At 44.5% G+C, this 26,187-nt stretch overlaps 2 protein-coding genes across 2 annotated transcripts in view; one reads left to right on the top strand and one right to left on the bottom strand.

Annotated features, from left to right (window-relative positions):
• LOC120059261 (rap guanine nucleotide exchange factor 3-like) overlaps positions 1–3,016 on the top strand; it is a 39,775-nt gene extending 36,759 nt beyond the window's left edge. Inside the window, exons 22-27 of the mRNA XM_039008169.1 lie at positions 57–107; positions 1,544–1,631; positions 1,750–1,814; positions 1,957–2,011; positions 2,096–2,167; positions 2,291–3,016. Of these exons, the coding sequence (XP_038864097.1) occupies positions 57–107; positions 1,544–1,631; positions 1,750–1,814; positions 1,957–2,011; positions 2,096–2,167; positions 2,291–2,409 (450 nt within the window). The 3' untranslated portion in view covers positions 2,410–3,016. The remainder of the gene's footprint in view (positions 1–56; positions 108–1,543; positions 1,632–1,749; positions 1,815–1,956; positions 2,012–2,095; positions 2,168–2,290) is intronic.
• Positions 2,954–26,187, bottom strand: part of LOC120059260 (integrin alpha-5-like) — an 81,185-nt gene continuing 57,951 nt past the window's right edge. The window contains exons 20-30 of the mRNA XM_039008168.1: positions 24,671–24,821; positions 24,230–24,322; positions 22,679–22,758; positions 22,415–22,495; positions 22,149–22,254; positions 19,616–19,774; positions 18,022–18,129; positions 14,760–14,873; positions 9,869–9,970; positions 7,612–7,734; positions 2,954–5,977 (exon numbers count right to left, since the gene is read on the bottom strand). Of these exons, the coding sequence (XP_038864096.1) occupies positions 5,894–5,977; positions 7,612–7,734; positions 9,869–9,970; positions 14,760–14,873; positions 18,022–18,129; positions 19,616–19,774; positions 22,149–22,254; positions 22,415–22,495; positions 22,679–22,758; positions 24,230–24,322; positions 24,671–24,821 (1,201 nt within the window). The 3' untranslated portion in view covers positions 2,954–5,893. The remainder of the gene's footprint in view (positions 5,978–7,611; positions 7,735–9,868; positions 9,971–14,759; positions 14,874–18,021; positions 18,130–19,615; positions 19,775–22,148; positions 22,255–22,414; positions 22,496–22,678; positions 22,759–24,229; positions 24,323–24,670; positions 24,822–26,187) is intronic.

Raw genomic sequence — 26,187 nt, 5'->3', positions numbered from 1 at the left:
AGATGTGAAATGGATATCAGAGGAGACGTTGTAACAGTTGTTGTTGTTGTTGACAGAGAGTGCCGAGTAAGACGAAAAGGGTCTATTGTGCATACGAGAGGTTAATGGTGAGTGAGTTAATGTGTGCGCACTTACAAGCTAGCCATATAACAGTGTTCCATTGTATGTCATTGATAATGACCGGTGACATCACAGGCCACTTGACAATCCCTCCACTTCATTTCCAATGTGTGTATGAATCATGTTTTCCTCCTATTGTAATATGTAAACATGTTTTCAATAGATATATTTCCTATATAATTAGCAGGTTGGCATTTATTGGGATGACTCATGTACTGGAGGCAGCTCTGCAGAGTTGTCACTATCTGGCACAGCCACAAAGTCCAAAAATCAGATTTTAAACCTAACCCTAACCACACTGCTAACCTTATGCCTAACCCTAACCTTAAATTGGGACAAAAAAAAGCAAAGAGCACATTTTGTGCTCTTGTAGGAAGCAATCACTCACCCATTGCTGACTACAAATTATCTATAACTGGGCTAATAACTCACTAACAAGCAAAGGATATGAACAAAATGTACAACGTCACTACATGTATCTCTCGCTTTGATCTCAAAACAAGTGCATCTATTTACGACCGCTAATGCTGTAAAAACAATCCAGTTCAAAGTGAATGGCACAAATCCATATATACGACAAAGGTCTATTTGTGTTAACTAACGGGGAAAACTCTATAAAGTTGAGTGAAGTTAAATCTCGTGCTTCTCTGCACAGGCTGATATTTCTTCTGCGCGGCAGTCCCGGGGGAGTGGCGCGCAGCTTAGAGGGAACATTGATGCTGGCCTATGTTAACGCCAATGCTTCCCAAAGTTGTCTGGATGTCCTTTGGGTGGTGAACCATTCTTGATATACACAGGAAACTGTGGAGTGTGAAAAACCCAGCAGCATTGCAGTTCCTGACACAAACCAGTGCGCCTGGCACCTACTACCATACCCCGTTCAAAGGCACTTAAATATTTTGTCTTGCCCATTCACCCTCAATGGTACACATATACAATCCATGTCTCAATTGTCTCAAGGCAAAAAAATCCTTCTTTAACCTGTCTCCTCCCATTCATCTACACTAATTGAAGTCGATTTAACAAGTTACATCAATAAGGGATCATAGCTTTCACCTGATCAGTCGGTCATGGAAAGAGCAGGTGTTCTTGATAGTTTGTATACTCTGTGTATAGCCAATTTTGACTTTTCAGCTGGCCCATCTAGTGGAAATCGCTCAGGTCTGCCTCCGGGACAAGATTTATCCCAATAAATGTCAACTTGCATATAAGTAGGGGCGGCAGGTAGCCTAGCGGTTAGCGAGGCAAGCTAGCAACCAGTGTGGCAGCCTCCCGCACCTCTCCCCCCAAAAAATGCACGTGTGTCTTACGAAGGGGTTGGGTTTAAAGCTAATTTTGGATAGACCTTGTGTGCAATTGACCAATAAAATTATATTAATCTATAACTAATGGCGAATTGTTTTTATTTCTGTTAATGTGTCAGGATCCGTCACGTAATCACAGAGCGTACAGACTGGCTGTGGCAAAGCTCAGCCCTCCCTACATCCCCTTCATGCCCCTGCTACTCAAAGGTAATAATGCTTTCTTAGCCTCTTGTGACAGACGTAACATTAAATACCTGAGTTAATTCAACATGACCCTATACTGAACCAGTACGTCGTTCCGTTCACCAACTGTACCTACCTCTAGACATGACATTCATCCATGAGGGAAACAAGAACTACACGGACAAACTGGTCAATTTTGAGAAAATGGTGAGTTGTCTAGCCTAACTATTATACTTTCACATCCTGTAGATGTGCTGGAGATTACCATCCCTCAGCCCTTACCTAAGTTGTCTTCTCTTTGTGTCTGTAAACTATTGGCTATATAAGCTACCTTGTTTCACCGTTGCAGCGCTTGATTGCTAAGACAGTGAAGATAGTTCGAGAGTGCAGAAGCACGCCTTACGGTAAGAAAACAAAATACAAAGGACGGGATAAGAAGGACAATGTTGTGCCAGGGTGTTCACTCTCTATGGTTCTTTGTCCTACAGTGCCTTCATCACCTCAGAAGGGACTTACAGACAGAATGTTTCTGGAGGCGCCTTCCATTCGGGTGTCCACATGTAAGCTATGCCTTATCTACAAAAATCAACACTAATTTTCCATTCTGAGACCTTCAAATGATATTAAGTAAATGTAGCGCTTCCATTTTTTTTTTTGCACATATCTTCCTGTCTCTTGTCCAGATTCCGAGCAATCCCCCCCTCTCAGGAATCCTAGCAACATCCGCCACTATGTTCAGAACTTTGAAGTGATCAACAACCAGCACAAACTGACACAACTGTCCAGAGCAATGGAGTGCTGAACCAAACCAGTGTATAAAGACTGTTATATTACAGCCTGTGAATCAGAGGTTGGCAGGGGAATACACACCTCCATGGTCATACTAATCCACATGCAAGATCTTCTATAGACTCATTTACATGTCTGGTGTCAGGAATGGACTGTGGGGATGTTCAATATCATACAGAGAGCATTGAAGAGAAGCAGCTCGTTGGACTACTCATCAATAGGACAAGAACCTGAGGGATCTGACTTTAGTGACCTCTAGCGTCTTACCAGATAAGTTGTTTGTCCTCACCGACCACTGTTACTGATAGGACTGTGCGGCGCTGCAACCTGAGGAATAAGTATATACATTTGGCATTATCTGTTATTTATACGATCATTTGTAAGATAAGCTTATGGTTTTACAAGTGAGTGCCCTAAAAGCACAATAGTTCTGTGCTATAGCTCCTAGTTATGGTGTCTGTTTTGGTATTTTTCTCCACTTTGTAATACAACTATAATGAACAATAAATTGTTGAGCAATCAGTTGTTGCCAAACCGCATAAACAAATGTGTAAAACATTTCATGCCATGGGCAAGTTTATTTTTTTAAATAAATTATTTTCAGAACTGTGTGTATTCAATCAAAGCATGGCCTTTTTTTAATTGAAATGCAAACCGTATAATAAGACACAAATGATCACTAAAAGACTAAATCATCTTCCCAGAAAGTCTCCCCAATATGGGGAGAGTAAATTTCACAAATGTTTTTTTTCAATTGGATCTAAAAAATATTCGTCAGAAATATTTACAACTTTGTAAAAAGGAGATTTTTTAAAATGGGGCCTAGAAAGCATTGAGAAAACAAGGATAAACCCAGTGTAGTCTTCTACTGTAACCACAGAGGATTCTGTTTAAAACATCCTCTTTCAATATAAATAATACTAGGTTGACATTTTCAGTCTGGACACTACGATCAGACATATACTTTTCAAAACAATATCATACAAATACTGTTACAAATAATATGATACATGTTAAATGAATCCACTGAGTGGCATTAGCAGTCTTTGCACCATGAGTGTTGATAAAGCTTGTGGATTAAATCACCAATATGAGCTAGGGGGCATTCAAAAGAAATAGTGAAAACAGATGTGTAGCATTATGGCTGCGTTTGGATAGGTGATACAATTGAACTGAACATACATTATCACACATGCCCACTCGAGTTCAACTCAGGAGGTTTGATGGATGTATTTTTTACCACTGATATCTGAAATAGTGATACTAAACATTGGCTAGTTATAGCAGTGTAGCAAAATGTAAAAGTGGTGAATACGTGCAGTGGAAAAATGTAGGGGGGAAGAAACAGACCAATCGTTTTTTACAATACCCCATCCGACCATAGGGAGCAGACTTTGTATGGTTTTTAACACAGACTCATCATTAGATGTTAGATACACCTGGTTTAACACAACCCCTCCGGAACAAAATGAAAGAAAATTCAAAAACTACTGCAAAAACTAAAACCAATATCAACCAGAGTGAATAATAATATTGCACGTACAAACCATTTTTTCCCCACCAATGCCCAGTTGCTATCCCTTTACAAGAGGCAAACTGATTTTACTGTGTATGCATGTGCATTTTCATTGCAGTCTCTCTATTGCATTAAGGGCCTGATTCAGACTTGAGATAAGTTGACTTAACATGGACTTGGACTGGTCCTAGCTGTCCTAAACTCTAATCAGGCAGTCACAACCCATCCTGAGTACAGATTGAAGTGATGCAATGATCAGCATTACTGTTGGACAAGTCTACCGTTCCCTAGTGATGCAAGAGAGAAAGGAGAGGACTTAGCAATGGGATTGATCTCTCTGATTCACACAACAACAAAAAACAGACAGGAACATCAACACATGAAAACACAGGCAGTCCGACACACTTACATGACAAATAAATGAGCCCCACAAATTCAGTCCATGGGTGAAGCTGCAGCATCGTGATGTGAGAGCTTCTGGTACTCAGTCAGTTTTTGTTATCATAAGGACATCAAATAAAATAAAAACAAACCAGAGCAAAGATGTTCCTAGCACACTACAAGATCAAGGTGAAATGTGTAGGGACTGGATATTTGGCCGTTTCCCCGACACTCACCGGAGTAAGCCCTGACCTGCAAGCAACCCACTCAGATTGTATGTACTACAGCTTCCCTGATCTCTGTTGGCAACATAGTAATGTACTGACTTCAAGACATCATTACACACCAAGGCTGTGGATACACCTGGATGGTCTGCTTCAACCCAATTTCCATACTGCCTCTTACAGCACAAGCAAAGTCTGGAAAAACTTGTTTACAAGTCACCAGACAGAGTACTGGCACCAGAGTGTTTCAAGCTCTCAGTGGGATCTATCTCACAGGCCCATGGTGGATAGATCCAGTCAAGTCCCAGTCAACTTTGAGGCAATGCTTTCATCTGTCAGAACGAACACAAACATACAGGATCAACAAAGTGATCAGTAATGGTCAAGTCAAACCCAAAGGAAGATCAGTCCGTCAGTATCCTGTCTGTTTTTGGCATCTTGTTAGACATCAGTATATTTCCTTTGAGTGCAAAACAACTGGACCAAGCACTGTATGTCCACCATTCTGAGGCTGAAGAAGCTATTTTGGCAGTACAGGAGTTTGTACGTGCCGAACATTACTGGAGCCAAACTGAACTTACATTAAACAAAAGACTGGCTGTAAAAACATGTAGGTAGAAATGTGGATAGGTAAACAGCTCAGGTGTAGATTATGGAGGCATGAGACAGACATCCTCTGGTGAACATGCTCCTCTGGTGAACATGCTCCTCTGGTGAACATGCTCCTCTGGTGAACATGCTCCTCTGGTGAACATGCTCCTCTGGTGCCCTGAACAGAAAGCATGTTTCTAACTTCGGTTGGGAAAATATCAGATCAGATGTCTTTAATAGCTACAAAAAGGAAGGGAGATGCATTCAGTCCCCCTCAACACCATCATATACCTTTTTAAAGCAGTGATCACACTTTTTTAGCACCAAAATGAAGGCAGTTGAAAAAGAGTAAAACAGAAAGCTGTTTTAAAAACAAAGCTGTTTTAAAAGATGTGCAGGGAGAAACCAAGCATCTTCCTTGATCGAATCAAGGGCTTCCATAGGCTGCTCCTCTTCTTCTGTAGTCACTAGTCTTGGACTCAAATAGGATCAGTAAGTTTAAAGCCAGTTTGTCTGACTGTGACCCGACGACAACAAACATAAACATATATTAAATTAAAAACATTCATTTGGTTTGGAGTTCTTTGGGTATTTCTTCCTCTAGTGCAGTACAGTGGAGTTCCAGTGGTCTTTCCTCCTCCTCCTCCCCTCCCTCTTCAACTGCAGTCTAATCCTCTCTGGATGTTAAAATTAACCACATTTCTCCATTGCAATCATGTGGGTTTCTAGCTTTCTTTGGTTCTGTGACAACAAAATAGGTTGTTTTAATCCTTTCTATGTGGTGTTTAGGCCTCAGACGCAGCCTGGGGCTTGAGTTGGGCCTTCTCCATAGCCGTGCCGTAGGGTAGCGACCTTTTGAAGAAGCCAAGCTGGGAGGAAGAAAGACGACGTTATCAAAGTTGGAACTAAATATATCATATCATTCAACACCTCAAATCTTCATATGTCTCTCCAGCCAGATGTACAGTTGAAATGGGAAGTTTACACACACTTAGGTTGAAGTCATTAAACCTCGTTTTTCAACCACTCCACAAATTTCTTGTTAATAAACTATAGTTTGGGCAAGTCGGTTAGGACATCTACTTTGTGCATGACAAGTAATTTTTCCAACAATTGTTTACAGACAGATTATTTCACTTATAATTCACTGCATCACAATTCCAGTGGGTGAGAGGTTTACATACACGAAGTTAACTGTCCCTTAAAACAGCTTGGAAAATTCCAGAAAATGATGTCATGGCTTTAGAAGCTTCTGATAGGCTAATTGACATCATTTGAGTCAATTGGGGGTGTACCTGTGGATGTATTTCAAGGCCTACCTTCAAACTCAGTGCCTCTTTACTTGACATCACGGGGAAATCAAAAGAAATCAGCCAAGACCTCAGAAAACAAGTCTGGTTCATCCTTGGGAGCAATTTCCAAATGCCTGAAGGTACCACGTTCATCTGTACAAACAATAGTACGCAAGTATAAACACCATGGGACCACGCAGCCATCATACCACTCAGGAAGGAGACTCGTTCTGTCTCCTAGAGATGAACGTACTTTGGTGCGAAAAGTGAAAATCAATCCCAGAACAACAGCAAAGGACCTTGTGAAGATGCTGGAGGAAACGGGTACGAAAGTAGCTATATCCACAGTAAAACGAGTCCTATTCAAAACCGCCATAAAAAAGCCAGACTACGGTTTGCAACTGCACATGGGGACAAAGATCATACTTTTTGGAGAAATGTCCTCTGGTCTGATGAAACAAAAATAGAACTGTTTGGCCATAATGACCATCGTTATGTTTGGCGGAAAAAGGGGAGGCTTGCAAGCCGAAGAACACCATCCCAACCGTGAAGCACGGGGGTGGCAGCATCATGTTGTGGGGATGCTTTGCTGCAGGAGGGACTGGTGCATCTCACAAAATAGATGGCATCATGATGATGGAAAATTATGTGGATATATTGAAGCAACATCTCAAGACATCAATCAGGAAGTTAAAGCTTGGTCGCAAATGGGTCTTCCAAATGGACAATGACCCCAAGCATACTTCCCAAGTTATGGCAAAATGGCTTAAGGACGACAAAGTCAAGGTATTGGAGTGGCCATCACAAAGCCCTGACCTCAATCCTATAGAAAATGTGTGGGCAGAACTGAAAAAGCGTGTGCGAGCAAGGAGGCCTACAAACCTGACTCAGTTACTCCAGCTCTGTCAGGAGAAATGGGCCAAAATTCACCCAACTTATTGTGGGAATCTTGTGGAAGGCTACCCGAAACGTTTGACCCAAGTTAAACAATTTAAAGGCAATGCTACCAAATACTAATTGAGTGTATGTAAACTTCTGACCCACTGGGAATGTAATGAAAGAAATAAAAGCTGAAATAAACGATTCTCTCTACTATTATTCTGACATTTCACATTCTAAAAATAAAGTTCTAAAGGAAAATATGGGAAGTTAAGAGATGGGAATTGCCCACTCTGCCGGACATTAACATCACCGCTATCCTGACCACTCACTTTGTACAGGACGTAGATGAGCAGTGCCAGCAGCAGAAGCCCAGCCAGTATGGCCAGAATGATGATCCACAAGGGCACAGAGTATTGGCTGTCTTGTTTGTTCCACACCAATGGGGTCACCACCTGAAGAGGGGGAGCACATTTAGTCATGACCTCCACTTACAGTGAATCAATGGGTCTGAATGTATTCAGACCCATTGACATTTTCCACGTTACAGCCTTATTCTAAAATGGATTAAATAAATAAAAAATCCTCAGCAATCTACACACAATACACCATAATGACAAAGCAAAAACAGGTTATATATTTTTGCTAATTTATTACAAGTCAAACAGAAATACCTTATTTACATAAGTATTCAGACCCTTTGCTATGAGACTCGAAATTGAGCTCCAGTGCCTTCTGTTTCCATTGATCATCCTTGAGATGTTTCTACAACTTGATTGGAGTCCACCTGTGGCAAATCAATTTGATTGGACATGATTTGGAAAGGCACACAGTTGAGCAAAAACCAAGCCACGAGGTCGAAGGAATTGTCCGTAGAGCTCCGAGACAGGATTGTGTCAAGGCACAGATCTGGGGAAGGGTAAGAAAATATTTCTTCAGCATTGAAAGTCCTCAAGAAAACAGTGGCCTCCATCATTCTTAAAAATGGAAGAAGTTTGGAACAACCAAGACTCTTCCTAGAGCTGGCCGCCCAGCCAAACTGAGCAATCGGGGGAGAAGGGCCTTGGTCAGGGAGGTGACCAAAAATTCAATGGTCACTTTGACAGAGTTCTAAAGTTCCTCTGTGGAGATGGGAGAACCTTCCAGAACTACAACCATCTCTCAGCACTCCACCAATCAGGCCTTTATGGTAGAATGGCCAGACGAAAGCCAGTCTTCAATAAAAGGCACATGACAGCCCGCTTGGAGTTTGCCAAAAGGCACCTAAAGACTCTCAGACCATGAGAAACAAGATTCTCTGGTCTGATGAAACCAAGATTGAACTCTTTGGCCTGAATGCCAAGCGTCACGTCTGGAGGAAACCTGGCACCATTCCTACAGTGAAGCATGGTGGTGACAGCATCATGTTTTGGGGATGTTTTTCAGCAACATGGACTGGGAGACTAGTCAGGATCGAGGGAAAGATGAACGGAGCAAAGTACAGAGAGGTCCATGATGAAAACCTGCTCCAGAGCGCTCAGGACCTCAGACTGGGGCGAAAGTTCACCTTCCAACAGGAGAACAACCCTAAGCACACAGCCAAGACAATGCAGGAGTGGCTTCGGGACAAGTCTCTGAATGTCCTTGAGTGGCCCAGCCAGAGCCCGGACTTGAACCCGATCTAACATCTCTGGAGAGACCTGAAAATAGCTGTACAGATGCTCCCCATCCAACCTGACACAGCTTGAGAGGATCTGCAGAGAAGAATGTGAGAAACTCCTAAAATACAGGTGTGACAAGCTTGTAGCGTCATACCCAGGAAGAATCAAGTCTGTAATCACTGCCAAAGGTACTTCAACAAAGTACTGAGTAAAGGGTCTGAGTACTTACAGTATGTAAATAAGTATTTTATTGTGAATAAAATAGCAAAATTTAAAAAATAATACAAGTTTTTGCTTTGTCATTATAGGGTGGTGTGTAGATTGATTAGGGAAAAAACGATTTAATACAATTTTAGAATAAGACGTAACAAAATGTGGAAAAAGTCAAGGGGTCTGAATACTTTCCGAAGGCACTGTATATTAGCCTCGATTCCAGGCTTCCTGCATTTTCCCAACAGCTGCTGAATGAAACATGGGCATACTATATACAGGGGTTAAGTTAGGCCGGATCCCACCGAGTCCGAGACCCAACACCTATGATCCAAATGAGATCCAGGCAGAGCTGAGACCCTGTAACTTTGGTTATGCGAATTTCGAATTATCTAATGAATTTCTTTTTTTTTTACCAACACAAGTAAGCAACAGCAAAGTTAAACTATTTTACTATAGGGTTGTCTATCTATTCAATTGTTTAGCTCATCACATTCTGTGCACGAAAATAATATCCTCCTCACATGGTCCCTCCACAACCTGTAGTATGCTGTGATGTGCCTACGTCAGTATAGATTGTTTAGGCTACTATATTAAATCCTCTCGGGCACGCCCCCAAACTAGAACCCCCACCTCCCAAATCCCAATTTAACCACTGACTGTATGGTAATGCAAAACTAACAATACAATATTAAAATAGAGAAGTTTGTTGACATGAGTGCACTGCACATACAGCTACCTTTTTAGATCCACTCGGTACTTCCTTGGGCAAGATGGCATAGGGCATCTTGACCACGCTGAACCTTGCCAGGCACTCCAGCACGTACCCCTTGTATGCCCTCTGAGAACGGAAACAAAACAACAGGATCAGATTGGATATCCATTGTGATTTTTCAAATAATTTGTGTAGGAGTGTTTGAAAGGCAAACTGCAACTTGTACGAGTGCTGGCCATGTGTGGACTAGTGATGAGTCCTGTTTGACTCATGTCCAGTAGGAGGCAGTAATGTGCTACAGAGACTGATGAACCTCATCAGACCGGATGGCTCTTCTCACAAAACCCCTCTGACATTCCAATCCTATGAGAAGGCGTTACCCCCAACTAATGAATTTCCAATGCACTTACACATAAGCCTTGGTGTAAGGTCTTTCGCACAACGGCTTCTGTGGACTGATACCCTCCAGCTCTGCTATACCTAATACAGAGACTAGACCAACACACAAACGATACGCTCACAGAACTATTGAAATTACAATTTCATTATTCACTCTGTAAGCTACTGTTTTCCGTTTATTTTCACCAAATATCTGAGTCTTAATACAAACATCTAGTCAATACAATCACGTGTGTGAGTCTGACTGGTCATTCATATTTTACACTCTAATTTGAGGTTTTAAGTCTTGGTGTTTTCTTTGTATAGCTACTTAAAGGAATATTTCTGCTTATACTCAGCCAAATCTTGACATGAGAAAATACACAGACAGCTATGTGAATAGACAGATAGGCCTACAGACAGAACACAAACTGAGACGTTCCGTCTCATGCTGTCAGTGCCATTGTCATCTGGTAGAAACTGTCTACATGTGTAGTGAGTTTGAGAGGAGACAAGACCAGTAGTTCTGGCGGTTGCTTTCATCTCCACATCTGAACCTGACTAAGATCCATTCTTTGATGACCTAATTAAAGTGGAACAGACAGCGTTTTAGCTACTTTGCAGATATGAAACAAACAGACAATCAGAATATCAGTCACAAATATCAAATTCTCAACTTTATAAAGAGGTTTTAATAATAGCTTCTATTTGACAAAAAATGTAATGATGTCAAGTAAAGCATTGTTGGCAGAATAGATGGATGCAGTTCAATGCATGATTAATATAGCTAATTCACCAATACATTTCTTGGTAGTCCAACAAATATTGCTATCATGTTGTAAAGCTGGCCTGGTACATTGTTTGCTGCCTCCAGCCCTTCAGGATGCACTGTATCAGTTTCATTGACTCAATATTTTTGACAAAACACACAAATGTAACTAAGGCTGGGAATGTCAGCAGAATCAAACTATAAAAGGCCAATGACCACAAGTCAGTCATAGCGTGGCTAATAGGCTAGCGTGTCTGTTTATGTACAGTAGCTATTTATTTAGCAAGCTAAAAGCATGGTGCCTATGTTAGCTAGCTAGCTGCTGGGAGGATATCATGTCATTGGACGAGTCAGTGAGTGGCCGACTTTTTCCTACCATATAATTTTTTGGGTGGCTACAACTAGAGATGCAGGTGTCATTTGGTTAGCTAGCAAGAACTGTTAATCACTTTTCTAGCTAGCTATGCTGAACTTGAACGACTTTCATCCACAGTTGGCATCTCTCTTTGTTGTCAATCAAATGGCAGGCAAGTTCCCATTCAGTTGTCAAAACGTGGGTTGGATTACCCTGGATGATTGACAGGGAGCGCTGTATTGAAGCCACCTCCCAGCCATCTTGGAACCAATATTTTAGAAACTATAGAAATGCATTTATTAATCTCTACATTAGTTTGACACGTTTATTGTATTACAGACACCTTAATGCATACTTTGAAATTATATTGTGAGCTAAACATTAACAAATAAATATAAAAGCATTTTCCTTCAAGTTTCTTTTTAGAGAGTTCTGTTACTGTCCCCACTACAACCAGACAATACTTAAATAAATGTAATTTTGTCCTTGAAACATTTAATTGAGAATTTGTTCATAACTGACTTAGTTAAATAAAAATAAAAAAAGTAATTTGTTGTTGAAATACTGTAGAATTCTATTCATCCCTCCCTTAACCTTGTTCTGAACACCTCCAAAACAAAGGTCATCTGGTTTGGTAAGAAGAATGCCCCTCTTCCCACAGGTGTTATTACTACCTCTGAGGGTTTAGAGCTTGAGGTAGTCACCTCATGCAAGTACTTGGGAGTATGGCTAGACGGTGCACTGTCCTTCTCTCAGCACATATCAAAGCTGCAGGCTAAAGTTAATTCTAGACTTGGTTTCCTCTATCGTAATCACTCCTCTTTCACCCAGCTGATAAACTAACCCTGATTCAGATGACCATCCTACCCATGCTAGGTTACGGAGACATAATTTATAGATCGGCAGGTAAGGGTGCTCTCGAGCAGCTAGATGTTCTTTACCATTTCGGCCATCAGATTTGCCACCAATGCTCCTTATAGGACACATCACTGCACTCTATACTCCTCTGTAAACTGGTCATCTCTGTATACCTGTCGCAAGATCCACTGGTTGATGCTTATTTAGAAAACCCTCTTAGGCCTCACTACCCCCTATCTCAGATATCTACTGCAGCCCTCATCTTCCACATACAACACCCGTTCTGCCAGTCACATTCTGTTAAAGGTCCCCAAAGCACACATCCCTGGGTCTCTCCTCTTTTCAGTTCGCTGCAGCTAGCGACTGGAACGAACTGCAACAAACACTCAAACTGGACAGTTTTATCTCAATCTTTTCATTCAAAGACTCAATCATGGACACTCTTACTGACAGTTGTGGCTGCTTTGTGTGATGTATTGTTGTCTCTACATTCTAGCCCATTGTGCTGTTGTCTGTGCCCAATAATGTTTGTATCGTGTTTTGTGCTGCTACCATGCTAAGTTGTCATGTGTTGCTGCCTTGCTATGTTGTTGTCTTAGGTCTCTCTTTATGTAGTGTTGTGTTGTCTCTCTTGTTGTGATGTGTGTTTTGTCCTATACTTATATTGTATTTATTTTTAATCCCAGGCCCCCTTCCCCGCAGGAGGCCTTTTGCCTTTGGTAGGCTGTCACTGTAAATAAGAATTTGTTCTTAACTGACTTGCCTAGTTAAATAAATAAAAAAATCCATATGGAGGACTAGGAAGTGCCAATATGGCCGACCAGTGGCTTCAAAGCCTCTCAATGGCCAATGCATAGTATCAGCAACCCAGGGTTTATTATACGGCATTGGTTGGGACAAGCATGCTTTGGCAGGCAAGCTACTGAAGGGCGAGCAGACTACTATTCCCCAACATTTATCAGTGTAATTTTGTGAGGGTTTATCTACTGTTCCCTCGTTAGATTTTAACGCATCTCGCTCTGGCTAACAGTTGTTGATCATAGGCAACTGTCTAAGGGAGAGAGAGCCTACCTGTTCATGGTTGTTTGATCAATAAGACTGTAGAGTTCCCAAATGTAAGAGGACTCCCGTGGTATTTTTGCAGAAATCCATTCAGTGGCTTTTGGCAAATGCTTCCTAATGATCTAAAGTAGCGCTGTTGCTACTGCCTGTAAATACATAATCCAGTACAAAGTGAATGATGGCAGGCCCGTGTGTAAAATGGCTTATTTGCATATAGGCCAACTGTAGCTCTGATTGGCTATGGCGCACCGGTCTGTGTAGAGTCCCGTCCTGAGGTGTGTTCAATTCCCTTGTACGTTTTCTACGTTGCGAAACGGTTTGTACTGAACGACACGTTTCCCAAAAACATTATTGTACGTTCTTGAACAGACTGAGGTACGTTTGCTTTCGTTTGGTGGGTGTGGCTTGAAGCAATGAGTGATGTTTTTAAAGGGCAGTGACCATGCTGACAGAGTTCCCCAACCCATAACCTCCCAGTTTTTCAACTGGTCGTTCAGAACAGCACCGTTTACATTCAATTGAATGTTCCAGAACGTAAAAACGTACTGAACGCAACCCTGGACAAGACTGTTTTTTATTAGGTTATATTTACTGCGATGTCTATTAATTGTCCAAACGCATGGCAGCTTTCCCATTCTATATTGCTATATACATTTTCACAAATGCCTTACTCTATGTCATTCCCAAACATTCTATGAAAGTATGAAAACATGAAATTGACCAGATGTAAGTGCTCGCTTCTCAGATTTTATAAAAAAAGGTGTAATATTCTTCCTGGGGGCAAGGTGTAATATTATTCCTGGGGGCAAGGTGTAATATTCTTCCTGGGGGCAAGGTGTAATATTATTCCTGGGGGCAAGGTATAATATTCTTCCTGGGGGTAAGGTGTAATATTCTTCCTGGGGGTAAGGTGTAATATTCTTCCTGGGGGTAAGGTGTAATATTATTCCTGAGGGCAAGGTATAATATTCTTCCTGGGGGTAAGGTGTAATATTCTTCCTGGGGGTAAGGTGTAATATTATTCCTGAGGGCAAGGTATAATATTCTTCCTGGGGGTAAGGTGTAATATTCTTCCTGGGGGTAAGGTGTAATATTCTTCCTGGGGGTAAGGTGTAATATTCTTCATGCGGGCAAGGTGTAATATTCTTCCTGGGGGTAAGGTGTAATATTCTTCCTGGGGGTAAGGTATAATATTCTTCCTGGGGGTAAGGTGTAATATTCTTCCTGGGGGTAAGGTGTAATATTCTTCCTGGGGGTAAGGTGTAATATTCTTCATGCGGGCAAGGTGTAATATTCTTCCTGGGGGTGTATATGAACAGATTGTATGTTGCTAAAACGTTGCCAGTTCCACTTTAAAGGTGTGTTGTGGAGCAATTGTGTGTGTAGGTCCTAGATCATCTGTATAGTTTTCTTCGGCCCAGCAACTCAGACAAGTGATGTGTGTTTGACTATGCAGAGTGGTTGGTTTGATCTCCAGTCCACACATACTGTACCTCGATGAAGGTCTCAGCCCAGATGCGGGAGCGCAATTTGAGGATGGCGCTGGTCCCCTTCTCCAGAAGACCCACGTCACACTGCAGTGTCCAGCACTCCACGTTAGAGCAGGACTAGACAGAGGGAGGGGGAGGGGGAAAGAGGAGGGAAGAGAGGGAGAGTATTAATGCTAAACAGATGACATAAGATATGCCATGATTTGAGATATGCCATGCTCAATCTATTATTGCTGTCCTCACCAAGAAAAACCAAACAGCTACAAAACAAAGGTAATTTGTCATTCTATCAGGCTTAATTTAACAATAGTTAGCTAAATGCATGAATTATAAACTGGTGCAGAGGTCAGTAGAGAGGGAGGAGGTGGATAGTAGGCTTGGGCGGTATACTGGGGTATATTGAAATGCAGAGTGTATGATTTTCAATACCCCAAAAAATAAAATAAGTAAAGGCAACGTTAACTCTGCAGGCCATACTGCAGGCCAAACAAATATAACAAAGAGCTCAATGTTATGATCCCTATCCAGGGCTGCTTCCAATTAGAAAGAGATTGAGGGAATGTCATGAAACAAAAAATGCAGCACGCAGTCGACGCTCACCGCCATCCAACATTATTGCCCAACCACTGAAACCCGCCCACTTTTTTAGAATACACAATCTTAATGAAATCCTCATCATGGGAGCTGGGCGCTTTCGTTGTAAACCTCCAAAAACTGACTGTTAGTGCTTTGGTGGTAGACAGGACTCCCCAGGCCTGGGGTCTGGGGGAAGTTGAGGGAGCCTGGTGGGCCTGGGGTCTGGGGGGGTCTGAGGGAGCCTGGTGGGCCTGGGGCCTGGGGGAGGCTGAGGGAGCCTGGTGGGCCTGGGGTCTGGGGGGGGCTGAGGGAGCCTGGTGGGCCTGGGGTCTGGGGGAGGCTGAGGGAGCCTGGTGGGCCTGGGGTCTGGGGGGGCTGAGGGAGCCTGGTGGGCCTGGGGTCTGGGGGAAGCTGAGGGAGCCTGGTGGGCCTGCGGTCTGGGGGGGTCTGAGGGAGCCTGGTGGGCCTGGGGTCTGGGGGAGTCTGAGGGATCCTGGTGGGCCTGGGGTCTGGGGGAGCCTGGTGGGCCTGGGGTCTGGGGGGGCTGAGGGAGCCTGGTGGGCCTGGGGTCTGGGGGGGGGGGGGGGGGGGCTGAGGGAGCCTGGTGGGCCTGGGGGAAGCTGAGGGAGCCTGGTGGGCCTGCGGTCTGGGGGGGTCTGAGGGAGCCTGGTGGGCCTGGGGTCTGGGGGAGGCTGAGGGAGCCTGGTGGGCCTGGGGTCTGGGGGGGCTGAGGGAGCCTGGTGGGCCTGGGGTCTGGGGGGGGGCTGAGGGAGCCTGGTGGGCCTGGGGTCTGGGGGAGGCTGAGGGAGCCTGGTGGGCCTGGGGTCTGGGGGGCTGAGGGAGCCTGGTGGGCCTGGGGTCTGGGGGGGGGGCTGAGGGAGCCTGGTGGGCCTGGGGAAATGGTCCATATGGATATGGTCCAGTGCCAAAGATGCTTCAGCGATTAGTCCCCCTATCCTCCCTAGTGGGGCGGCCTAGGTCAAGGGCAGGAGATGGGGGCTGGGAGGATAGCTGCTGTTCCCACAATGAGTAGAACAGCAGCGACTGGCTATATAATACAGGTGTGTGTGTTCGTGTTAAGGTGTACAATGACAGCCACTGTGTGATATGAGTGTAAATAATAATTACACCTTCATTTTTCTGGATTGTACTAATAGCAGTTTAGAGACCAAGCTCAGCTGACAGTGTGTCTATTTACAGGTCTTCTAGGACGAGGCCAGCCATACAGAGAGGTCTCCCTCATTTATCAGACAACCTAGTAAAACCAGATTCAATCAAGGGGCTGAACAAAACTAACACACTTTGTATTTCTATTCAAAGACCTTTTCAACAAAAACGTCTGTCCTTCGTTCCAAGTCAGCATGAAAACTAAAGCACTAAGAGTGAAACAAAGAATGGAAGACTTTCTAGAAACGTGTCATCGGGCAGGCTTGATAAACGAGGGGTGGGTGAGAGCAACAGACAGGGTGACAAAGACCTCTTCAGTGCTGCAGGTAGTGACAGACAGAGGGAGAGGGAAAACAGAGGGAGAGATAGCTGGTCCTGCAACTGTTTGGATCAAATCAAAATCAAATCAAATATTTTTTGTCATATGCGCTGAATACAACAGGTGTAGACCTTACAGTAAAATGCTTACTTACAAGCCCTTAACCAACCATGGAGTTTTAAGAAAAAATAACAGTTAAGTAAAAAATATGAGTAAAAAATAAAGAAATAACTAACAAATAATTAAAGAGCAGTAGTAAAATAACAACAGCGAGGCTATATCAGTTGGGCCAGTGTGTGCCAGGGCAGGGTGCCTGCACTAACAACACCACGATCTATCAACTAACACCATGACCAAACCGGACGCGCGAGTCCCATCGTGCGCAAATTGATTTTGTCCCCCCACCACAAACGTGATCACGACACACAGGTTGAAATATCAAAAATATCAAAATATCAAAACTCGGAACCAGTTATATTAATTTGGGGACAGGTCGGACTTGCACCGCGTTCAGCGCCACAAATAGAACTGACTTCTATTTTAGCGCTAGGCAACGCAGACACTCGTTGGCGCGAGCGAGCAGTGTGGGTGCAATGATTGAATAACATGTATGTGTACATTTATTTTGCAATGCTCGCACACGCGACGCGAGTGGTGTGGTCAGCATGTAACCAGATCATCATGCCCAGGTGGTTCCCCTGGTCCCACAGATCCCCCTACTCTCATGCCCTTACTGCCCAAGCTCCACCCCATCTCCCTGCAGCCCTTTAATGTTAATCCCCAAAGCGGGGACCACCACCACCCCACGCCCTCTGACCACTCCCTCTTAATTACATCATACCTCATTAGCCAAACCCAGGAGGTTTATCTAAGAGCAGGACCAGGCCAGAGCCACCGTCCCAGATTAACAACATGCCATGGCTCCAGGTGAATCAGAGGAACATAGAAGCAGAGGTTCAACTCTCCAGCTCAGATCTATATCCAAAGAAAAGCCCCTGGTCTCTACCATCCACTTGTCCTGTTTATTTTAACTATTTGACAACAGGAAACAGTCCTTAACAATCAGAGGTTAAAAAAAAGCCCTGCTTATCACTCTAAAAGCATGTTGAATTAGGGTCATTGCCCTAATAACTAATTTCAGCATTAGCTTTCTCCATCGCTCTCTCCCTCCATCCATCAGTCTGTCATTGTGTATGGCCTCACCAGGTTAGTGTGCTCTGCCAGCTGGTCTCTCTGGACTTCTCTCCTCTCGATGTGGTGATCCTGACCAGGCACAAGTAGGGGCGGCTGCTCTGTGGAAGTCTGCTGGAGCTGAGGAGACACAGAGGGAAAGAAGACACTGACCCATTAGGTCAACACATTACGGACACTGACCTCACCCTTGACAGAAGAGTACACCACCCATTAGGTCAATACATTACAGACACTGACCTCACCCATGAGAGAAGAGTACACCACCCATTAGGTCAATACATTACAGACACTGACCTCACCCATGAGAGAAGGGTACACCACCCATTAGGTCAATACATTACAGACACTGACCTCACCCATGAGAGAAGAGTACACCACCCATTAGGTCAATACATTACAGACACTGACCTCACCCATGAGAGAAGAGTACACCACCCATTAGGTCAATATAGAGACTGATGTTAGTGACCCATCCTTATCCTCATCATGAATCTAGTGCATGTGGGTCTTATCCTCATCATGAATCTAGTGCATGTGGGTCTTATCCTCATTATAAATCTAGTACATGTGGGGTGTTATCCTCATTATAAATCTAGTACATGTGGGGTGTTATCCTCATCATGAATCTAGTGCATGTGGGTCTTATCCTCATCATGAATCTAGTGCATGTGGGTCTTATCCTCATCATGAATCTAGTGCATGTGGGTCTTATCCTCATCATGAATCTAGTGCATGTGGGTCTTATCCTCATCATGAATCTAGTGCATGTGGGTCTTATCCTCATCATTAATCTAGTGCATGTGGGTCTTATCCTCATCATTAATCTAGTGCATGTCGGGTCTCATCCTCATCACGAATCTAGTGCATGTGGGGTCTCATCCTCATCACGAATCTAGTGCATGTGGGGTCTCATCCTCATCATTAATCTAGTGCATGTGGGGTCTTATCCTCATCATTAATCTAGTGCATGTGGGGTCTTATCCTCATCATGAATCTAGTGCATGTGGGGTCTTATCCTCATCCTGAATCTAGTGCATGTGGGGTCTCATCCACATGGCTTTGTACAGATCACCGCTAAATGGACAACCACGTCGGGCCCATCTCAGCATCTGTACATTTAGAAGTTCTAGACACAAACAAGCGACTACACCAGAGTCATGTGCCCATGTGAACCCTGAGGTCCCTTTCTGCTGGGTTTTAGCCAAACATTAAATGGAGAAGATGAGTGAGTATCGGTACAGAAGTGGTTAATCAAGCTGTGCTGGGCTGAGGGAAGACCCGAGAGATCAAAGTGACAGTAAGGCTAGTGTCCTGGGTGGGGCTGGTTAGGCTGGGAGGGAGTTGGGTGTGGAGAGCTGAGACTGTTAATCACACACTGAATTATAACCTTTGGGATATCTTCACAGTGCCTGTCTCTCTGAAGTGTTCTAGACTCACAGATGAGCCTCATGTGACCCTGAGAAGGCTGTGTGTGGTGTGTGTGGTGTGTGTGAGTGAATATGTTGACCGTGAGAGATTTTGTTTTTGAGACCTGCTCCACCTTTACAAAAGTGTTACATTCCTTGTCATACATCCAAAGACATGCCAGTAATTGATAGCTCACCTTGAGCTGTAGGTAGTTGATGGAGTGGTTGGTGGTGCAGTTGAGGGGTCCCTCAGTAGACATCTCCAGGGGGTAGAGGAGACCCTGGCCCTGAACACTGAGAGGACAGCTGAGCTGCAGCACTGTGTGGCTGATCCCACTGGGACCTTTGTTCACCAGCTGACAGGGACAGGGGAGAGAACGAGGAGGAAGAGAGAAAGTAAGTAGAATATTACAAGAATATAATCCCCCACCTGGTCTTTGTTCTCAAAAAATTAATCTGTTCAGGCTGACCCAGACCTCCAGGAAATGGAATGTTGATGTGATGTCATCTAAACTTGAGCACTGTTTTTCTTCCTGTTCTGAGAAAGGTTGTCCGGTGGGATGTCTGACAACATAAGTCTAGGTTGTCCTTACAAATTGAGTTAGACTTGTAATGATGTAAGGCTCAAAACAAACCCCTGTGCGTCCTGGAATGTCTTTCTTTCTTCTTCTTTCTCTTTCACAACATTCACAAGGTCGCAGGGATTACCAGGACGTGTACTGCGAGCATGAGCTGACCAACTGGCAAGTGTCTTCACTCACATTTTCAACCTCTCCCTGTCCGAGTCTGTAATACAAACCTGTTGTAAGCAGACCACCATAGTGCCTGTGCCCAAGAACACTAAGACAACCTGCCTAAATAACTACCGACCCGTAGCACTCACGTCTGTAGCCATGAAGTGCTTTGAAAGGCTGGTCATGGCTCACATCAACACCATTATCCCAGAAACCCTAGACTCACTCCAATTTGCATACCGTCCCAACAGATCCACAGATGATACAATCTCTATTGCACTCCACACTGCCCTTTCCCACCTGGACAAAATAACACCTATGTGAGAATGCTATTCATTGACCTCAGCTCAGCGTTCAACACCATAGTGCCCTCTAGTCTCATCAATAAGCTAAGGACCCTGGGACTAAACACCTGACGGGCCGCCCCCAGGTGGTAAGGGTTGGTAACAACACATCCGCCACGCTGATCCTCAACACAGGGGCCCCTCAGGGGTGCATGCTCAGTCCCTTCCTGTACTCCCTGTTCACTCATGCCTGCACGGCCAGACACAACTCAAACACCATCATTAAGTTTGCCAATTATCACCGACAACGACGAGACAGCCTATAGGGAGGAGGTCAGAGACCTGGCCATGTGGTGCCAGGGCAACAACCTCTCTCTCATCGTGATCAAGACAAAGGAGATGATTGTGGACTACAGGAAAAAGAGGACTGAGCACGCCCCCATTCTCATCGACGGGCTGCAGTGGAGCAGGTTGAGAGCTTCAAGTTCATTGGTGTCCACATCACCAACAAACTAACATGGTCCAAGCACACCAAGACAGGCGTTAAGAGGGCACGACAAAGCCTATTCCCCCTCAAGAGACTGAAAAGATTTGGCATGGGTCCTGAGATCCTCAAAAGGTTCTACAGCTGCACCATCGAGAGCATCCTGACTGGTTGCATCACCACCTCGTATGGCAACTGCTCGGCCTCCGACCGCAAGGCACTACAGAGTGTAGTGTGAATGGCCCAGTACATCACTGGGGCCAAGCTTCCTGCCATCCATCAAAGACTCCAGCCATCCATCAAAGACTCCAGCCACCCTAGTCGGACTGTTCTCTCTGCTACCGCACAGCAAGCGGTACCGGAACGCCAAGTCTAGGTCCAAGAGGCTTCTAAACAGCTTCTACCTCCAATCCATAAGACTCCTGAACACCTAATCAAATGGCTACCCAGACTATTTGCACCCCCCCACCCCTTTTTTTACACAGCTGCTACTCTCTGTTGTTGTCATCTATGCATAGTCACTTTAATAATTCTACCTAAATATGCATACTACCTCAACTAACTGGTGCCCCCGCACATTGACTCTGTACAGGTACCCCCCTGTATATAGTCTCGTTAATGTTGTTTTACTGCTGCTCTTTAATTACTTTTATTATAGTAACTTTTTTATTATACTACTTTTATTTAGTTACTTTTATTTCTTATTCTTATGTGTATTTTTTTAACTGCATTGTTGGTTAGGGGCTCGTAAGTAAGCATTTCACTGTAAGGTGAATGTGACTAATACAATTTGATTTGAAGTAGTGTCCGTCTGGTGTGCTTCTCTGCTTCCCCAGGAAGTAGTGTCCGTCTGGTGTGCTTCTCAGCTTCTCCAGGAAGTAGTGCCTGTTTGGTTTGCTTCTCTGTTTCCCCAGGAAGTAGTGTCTGTCTGGTGTGCTTCTACACAAAGGCCACTGTCTGGGAAGTACTACCTGCTACTACAGACCTGCTAAAGGCCAGTGTCTTCTGTATAGAACCCTGTGCTACATCCCGATGACTCTGCCTGTTCAGCCGGCTAGCAGCTAGCCTCCTGGAGGGCCTCTGGCTGCTTACATTGAAAAAAGAGAATGTCCACTGACGGTTTTGATGCACTTCCCTTTTTCTATGCATTGAATGTTCCATTGGATCTTCCCACCCTAATCCTAATCCTAACCTGCCCAACCCCAACCCCAACCCTCTGGCTCCTTACTTCATAGACGTGTTGGACTACAGGCCCAATGTCCTGCTCCTCCTGGGGGGTCTTGGAGACCTTCCAGTTGGGGGGAGGGAAGAAGACCTTGTCTGGCCGGGAGACACTTCAAAAAGAGAGAGAGCGGAGATAACGAGAGATAGCAGAGAGAAGATAGCAGCGAGAGAGTGAGTGACTGAGTGTGTGTGTTTGAGGGGTTAAAGAATAGCATTTTTATGGAGTTCCAAAAGGTTTTCTAACACCGCCAGACTTTTCTCTGAACTCACCCCTGTAAAATAACATCGGCCTGGACAACCACCTCCAGCTTGTAGGGCACCACCTCACTGTGGGAATTATTCTCATTTTTACTGTGGAAATAGGGAGAGAGAGAGGGTGGGGAAGTACAGAATACACACCTATCAGCAACTGTCTGGTAAGTGTGCCTTGGAAAGTTGAGCCTTCAATTATTTGGTCAATGACACAAACACATGTCCAGTTATAGTCCCAGGACAAACATATGCTTAGAGAGGAGAGGTAACTGTGAGTCATACCTGCGGATCTGCAGCTCAAACTGAACCGTCTTGCGTGTGTCCTTCAGTCGTGGCACAGTGAAACGCAGGCCTGCCCACAGCTGCAGATGAGAAGCAACGTGGTCAAGGACTTCAGCCCCAACATGATGTAAGAGAGACAGAGGTACTAATGGCTAAGGGATATTGCAACCAACAGAACAGAGCCAACCTTGTGAGGGAACCTGTGCACTGTTTTGTTACTATTTTCTACACATACAGTACAGAGGCAGTGAGCAGACATTAGCACACCGGGGGTGGGGGGGGGGGGGGGGGGGGGGGAGTTCCCACCAGGCTAACAGGCTTTGCCTCTCCTCTTCTCTCCTCCCAATTCTGTTGTTCTGTTCAGAGATCAATCAATCAGTACTCTCTGTCTATCTGTCTGTCTGCCTGTCTGTCTGGGTGGTATACACCTGGGCATGCAGGTCTGGGAGTTCTTGGTTACAGCATTCTGTTCTGCTGCCCTTTTCTCTATTGGAATGTCATGCCACTTTTATTTTCCATCCAAACCACACGCACGTACAGCACATTAATTGCAATCAGTAGACCAGCAAGGTTAAAGCTTTTACTATTTAACTGTGTGTGTGTGCGTGTGCGTGTGCGTGTGCGTGTGTGTGTGTGTGTGCAATGTTAAAACAATGAAAATATTGCTCATAAAAATGCTGGTTTCTCAATGAATATATTAATCCATATCATCTGTCTGTATATATGCAATTCTGAATTATCACTAATCCACTCCAGGGACAAACTAGGCTAGTGCACACAATGAGTATTACAATGGCAGGATCTATATATACACTATGTATTTGTTGCATACTAAAGTTTTTCAACTTTAGTTTACACTTGAAATAAAACCATTTGATCAGAAAAACCTCTCCACCAACGTCCACTTTACAGTCTTCCTCTGCAGTCAGACACACTACAAACCCACAGCAACCCACTGCCCACGACCAGCAGGTCATTAGGAGGGAACCTCTGCTCAGCAGGGACGTAGACCAGCTTCCTGCTAACCGGACAGGAACTTCCTCTCTGAACACTGATGTAACATGACAAGAAAGTCTTTCCTGTCCAGTTCTCTACCAACCCCTCGATAGCACAACACAATCCCTTCCTTTACACAGGAGAAAAAAGTGATTCTCTGCATAGCTCCGATGACTGTTTTCCACCACTAAACAAATCTCAGAGGGCTAGCGCACTATTCCACTGGTCATCACCACTCATCAGAACTAATGAAGGATATTGCTTATGAGTAGGGCCAGGATCATGTGACCTAATCAGGAAAACCTGGTCGCCCTATTCATAATCAATGCGCTTCAGAAAGGTCTTGAGTAGGACCAGAGCGGGAATATCTTTTTAGGTCCATGTGACCTCATTCTGATTGAGAACAAGATGGCTGAAACGTCAATAATGTTTTCACTTCAAGAGACAGAACTGCTCCTGTTTTCCACCCATGTGACCTAACCAGCAAATACTCCTGGCCCTACTCATAACTAACACTTTCAGAAAGGGCGAGCAGAACCTAAATCCTTGACTTACGCTGGTGCCAGACTTCATGGGATTGCCCAGGTCACAGCTGAGGTAGCGGGTCTGGTTCTCAGCCTCGTAGCTACAGGTCAGCTGGGTCAGGCTCTGGGTGAGAAAGAAGAGAAAATATTTTGAAATTAGAACACAATAGAGAAGAAAGATATTTACAATCTTTAGACTCATTTTATTATTTAATCCTTATGTAAATAGGCTACTCTCAATTAGCTAAAATCTATTTTGCAAGATGACGTGTTAAAGATGGCAGCAGTCAGCAACATTATAAAACGTTTCATAACTCAAGAACATTTGGTTCCATTTAAAGTTTTCATAACTTCCATAACAGTCCTCCTCCCAATAAATCTATCATTGTAAGTCTTATAAGCCAATAGACTGGGAGCCTCCATATCTAATAGAAATGCTGGGGTGAGCTGAATGTTTAGTATTTGCTCTCACCTCGTTATTGCGAGCTATACCGCTGTAGTCTGCTTCAGGAGGTAACACCACATACAGTTCAGCCTCATAGGCCCCACCTTCCCCCTCGTTCCGCGCATTGAAAGTCAAGGTCAGCGAGTTGTCGTCACCTAGGTACACTTCCTTCCTGTCCCTGATGGACCAACAAAACCAGAAATTGATTACTAATAGGGTCAGGGGTCAGAGGTCAGGTCAAGGGGTGTCGGGTCTCTGAGGGTAAATAAGGACAGAGAGGTGGGAGAGAAAACTGTTAAAGCTTTGTGTACAGTTCACATAGTAGTTGGCAATAGCAGTCTGGCCACTAACATGTTTTGTTGCTATAGGCTGATACTTTGTGCTTTGTCTCTTCCTCTTCCCTGTTCAGGCTTTCTGCTATACATATCAGGCTGATTTAGAGCCGGGATTCAGAACGGGACACAGCCCAAAGCACATCACATAGATTCATCTCAGGAAATTCCCTCCCCCTCCCCCTGAACCCCTTCCCTCCCCCTGCATCACCCTCACACAAAACTTTTCCAATGTAGCAATAAAGTCATACATGCGATAGAGCACAGACTAGGACTTTAAAACATATCCCCCTTCCCCTCCATCTCTCCCTCCAGCTCTGAACACAATGAGAGAGGAATTCCATACAAGGGCCACACAGACGCTTCTAATTACAGCTGAACTCATAAAACCAGGCAGAGAGGAAGCAACATGGACCATATTTCAAACACTGATCTTCTGCTGGCCAGTCAGCCAGCCAGCCTAGTCAGCCTCCTACAGCCAGCCAGCCTAGTCAGCCTCCTACAGCCAGTCAGCCTAGTCAGCCTCCTACAGCCAGTCAGCCTAGTCAGCCTCCTACAGCCAGACAGCCTAGTCAGCCTCCTACAGCCAGCCAGCCTCCTACAGCCAGCCAGCCTCCTACAGCCAGCCAGCCTAGTCAGCCTCCTACAGCCAGCCAGCCTAGTCAGCCTCCTACAGCCAGCCAGCCTAGTCAGCCTCCTACAGCCAGCCAGCCTAGTCAGCCTCCTACAGCCAGCCAACCAGCCTACTACAGCCAGCCAGCCAGCCTCCTACAGCCAGCCAGCCAGCCAGCCTCCTATAGCCAGCCAGCCAGCCAGCCTCCTACAGCCAGCCAAGTCAGACTAAAACAGCCAGCCAGCCAGCCAGCCTAGTCAGACTCCAACAGCCAGGGACACTTCTTGAAAGTCCAATATCTTGAAAACTTGACTGCTGACATACAAAACAGTTTGGGACTGTATCAAGTGGACTAATGAAAAAAAATCCTAAATAGTTTGAGTGGATTTTCCCTTTAAAGAAAACAAAGGGCTAACATTGAAAGAATCCACAAAAAACAAAAACCTTTCCTCTGAGGCATTGGTGGAACACGTTGTGTGCCTTGGCAGGAAAACAGTAGAAATATCAACTACATGAATGAAGGATATGTCTCGGATACATTGCTGGGAATTTCATAATTGACCCTTTGCCCCAAGCTACTATTATACAAAGTATTGAAA

This window comes from Salvelinus namaycush, chromosome 14 (assembly GCF_016432855.1).
Source record: "Salvelinus namaycush isolate Seneca chromosome 14, SaNama_1.0, whole genome shotgun sequence".
Classification (NCBI taxonomy): Eukaryota; Metazoa; Chordata; class Actinopteri; order Salmoniformes; family Salmonidae; genus Salvelinus; species Salvelinus namaycush.
This window is presented reverse-complemented; position numbering and strand designations above follow the sequence as displayed.